Source organism: Sinocyclocheilus anshuiensis, unplaced genomic scaffold, assembly GCF_001515605.1.
Source record: "Sinocyclocheilus anshuiensis isolate Anshui unplaced genomic scaffold, SAMN03320099.WGS_v1.1 scaffold250, whole genome shotgun sequence".
NCBI lineage: Eukaryota > Metazoa > Chordata > Actinopteri > Cypriniformes > Cyprinidae > Sinocyclocheilus > Sinocyclocheilus anshuiensis.
The window spans coordinates 143,601-147,215 of NW_015547652.1; the positions used below are offsets into that span (position 1 = coordinate 143,601).

The 3,615-nt window shown below is 31.5% G+C and overlaps 1 protein-coding gene across 1 annotated transcript in view; it reads left to right on the top strand.

Annotated features, from left to right (window-relative positions):
- Positions 1 to 793: 793 nt before the first annotated feature.
- The window catches only part of notum1b (notum, palmitoleoyl-protein carboxylesterase b), a 6,200-nt gene continuing 3,378 nt past the window's right edge, over positions 794 to 3,615 (top strand). The window contains exon 1 of the mRNA XM_016504190.1: positions 794 to 1,145. Within this exon, the coding sequence (XP_016359676.1) occupies positions 835 to 1,145 (311 nt within the window). The 5' untranslated portion in view covers positions 794 to 834. The remainder of the gene's footprint in view (positions 1,146 to 3,615) is intronic.

The window sequence follows — 3,615 nt, forward strand, 5'->3', positions numbered from 1 at the left end:
AGTTTTAGTAATTTTGTTGTGTTTGTAATTTTTAGTATTTTTTAAAATAAGTCTGTATAGTTTTTAAATAGTCCGTATAGTAATTTAATTAAACAAACCTTTAACTTGAGACATGATGAAAACAAAAATTAGACGTTATATATTAATATATAAATATATATGTGTGTTTGTGTGTGCATGTGTAATATATATATATATATATATATATATATATATATAATTTATTTAACATTTTATATTAAAAACTGTTACAAATTGTCAAATAAAAATTAAGTCTTTTAATATTGACGCTGTTACAATGAAAAAGCAATCAGATATGATTTTTAAAAACTATATAAATATACTATATGAAAATACAGCATTTTTTATTGTTGCTATTTTATTTCACTTAATGTTTATTTTCTTTTAAGTAATGAACCATTTTATGCGTATAAGTTTTTATTTTTTATTTTTAGTTTATTTAGTAAAGTTATTTTAGTATTTCAGATTAAACTAAACATAAATGAGAAATATTAGGGTTAGCTGACTAGCTCAAACAAAATAAGTATATATATGATAACCCTATGTGAATTATAAAGTTCATTCAGTGTTGGTTCTTCACATGTCAGTATTCACACTAAACACACTGAAGATCAAAGGGACACATGTGTCACTAGACCACACCCCATTTGACCAGCCCTCTCTGCTGATTGGCAGTCCGGACAGGGCTACACGCCCCTCTGCCAGCTGATTGGCTGAGAGGGCTGCAATAAAACCCCAAATAATGAGCCCACGAGGGACACAGACACTTGCCGTGATCTGAACGCAGGAGGAGGACACGCAGTTCGCTTCAGGATGAGAGGATCCAGAGTTTTTATGAACCTCCTGTGGATTTACAGAAGCATGGAGATGATCCGAGTTCTGCTGGTTCTGCTGGTTCTGGGGTCGGCGGAGGGCAGGAGAGTTCGGGGTCAGCGGACTCAGACGCCCGAGAGCTTTCCTCTGGACTTCACAGCTGTGGAGGGAAACATGGAGAGCTTCATGACTCAGGTGAAGAACTTGGCTCAATCCCTGTATCCCTGCTCGACTCAGAAACTGGACCAGGAGATGAAGCTTCAGTTCCTGAGGAACTCATCGGTCACCTGTAATGACGGTTCACCTGCTGGGTTAGTGATGCTTTCTGTGTGTCTCTGCTTCTGTGTGGTGTAGTGGTCAAACATCTGCTGAATGGAAGGTTGTAGGTTCAAAGCTCACAAGGGTTGATTCATTATCCATCACTGAAAAATATCAGCAACGCAAAAATATGTTCTAAGAACGTTTTGCAAACATTCTATGAAAAACGTTACTTCTGAATGTTCTCTCAATGTTCAAAACATCAAGTTTTAAAAAATGTATTTTTTAGTTATACGAACATCAAGGGAACATTCCATAATTTTGCGAACATTACGAGAACGTTATTTCTGAATGTTCTCTCAACGTTCAAAACTTCAAGTTTTTAAAAATTAATTTTTTTTAGTTATACGAACATCAAGCGAACATTCCATTTTATACTTTTGCGAACATTACGAGAACGTTACTTCTGAATGTTCTCTCAACGTTCAAAACATCAAGTTTTTAAAAATACATTTTTAGTTATACGAACATCAAGGGAACGTTCCATTTTATAATTTTGCGAACATTACGAGAACGTTACTTCTGAATGTTCTCTCAACGTTCAAAACATCAAGTTTTTAAAAATACATTTTTAGTTATACGAACATCAAGGGAACGTTCCATTTTATAATTTTGCGAACATTACGAGAACGTTACTTCTGAATGTTCTCTCAACGTTCAAAACATCAAGTTTTTAAAAATACATTTTTAGTTATACGAACATCAAGGGAACGTTCCATTTTATAATTTTGCGAACATTACGAGAACGTTACTTCTGAATGTTCTCTCAACGTTCAAAACATCAAGTTTTTAAAAATACATTTTTAGTTATACGAACATCAAGGGAACGTTCCATTTTATAATTTTGCGAACATTACGAGAACGTTACTTCTGAATGTTCTCTCAACGTTCAAAACATCAAGTTTTTAAAAATACATTTTTAGTTATACGAACATCAAGGGAACGTTCCATTTTATAATTTTGCGAACATTACGAGAACGTTACTTCTGAATGTTCTCTCAACGTTCAAAACATCAAGTTTTTAAAAATACATTTTTAGTTATACGAACATCAAGGGAACGTTCCATTTTATAATTTTGCGAACATTACGAGAACGTTACTTCTGAATGTTCTCTCAACGTTCAAAACATCAAGTTTTTAAAAATACATTTTTAGTTATACGAACATCAAGGGAACGTTCCATTTTATAATTTTGCGAACATTACGAGAACGTTACTTCTGAATGTTCTCTCAACGTTCAAAACATCAAGTTTTTAAAAATACATTTTTTAGTTATACGAACATCAAGGGAACGTTCCATTTTATAATTTTGCGAACATTACGAGAACATTACTTCTGAACGTTCTTTCAACGTTCCAAAAATCAAGTTTTTAAAAATTAATTTTTTTAGTTATACGAACATCAAGGGAACATTCCATTTTATAATTTTGCAAACATTATGAGAACGTTACTTCTGAATGTTCTCTCAACGTTCGAAACATCAAGTTTTTAAAAATGTATTTTTTAGTTATACGAACATCAAGGGAACGTTCCATTTTATAATTTTGCGAACTTTACGAGAACGTTACTTCTGATGTTCTCTCAACCTTCAAAACATCAAGTTTTTAAAAATGTATTTTTTAGTTATATGAACATCAAGGGAACATTTCATTTTATAATTTTGCGAACATTACGAGAACATTACTTCTGAATGTTCTCTCAACGTTCAAAACATCAAGTTTTTAAAAATTAATTTTTTTAGTTATACGAACATCAAGGGAACATTCCATAATTTTGCGAACATTACGAGAACTTTACTTCTGAATGTTCTCAATGTTCAAAACATCAAGTTTTTACAAATTAATTTTTTTAGTTATACAAACATCAAGGGAACATTCCATAATTTTGCGAACATTACAAGAACGTTACTTCTGAATGTTCTTTCAACGTTCAAAACATCAAGTTTTAAAAAAATTAATTTTTTTAGTTATACGAACATCAAGGGAACATTCCATAATTTTGCGAACATTACGAGAACGTTACTTCTGAATGTTCTTTCAACGTTCAAAACATCAAGTTTTTAAAAATCGAACATCAAGGGAACATTCCATTTTATAATTTTGCAAACATTACGAGAACGTTACTTCTGAATGTTCTCTCAACGTTCAAAACATCAAGTTTTAAAAAATTAATTTTTTTAGTTATACGAACATCAAGGGAACATTCCATAATTTTGCGAACATTACGAGAACGTTACTTCTGAATGTTCTCAATGTTCAAAACATCAAGTTTTTACAAATATATTTTTTAGTTATACGAACATCAAGGGAACATTTCATTTTATAATTTTGCGAACATTATGAGAACGTTACTTCTACGTGATCTCTCAACGTTCAAAACATCAAGTTTTTAAAAATTTATTTTTTAGTTATACGAACATCAAGGGAACATTTCATTTTATAATTTTGCGAACATTACGAGAAC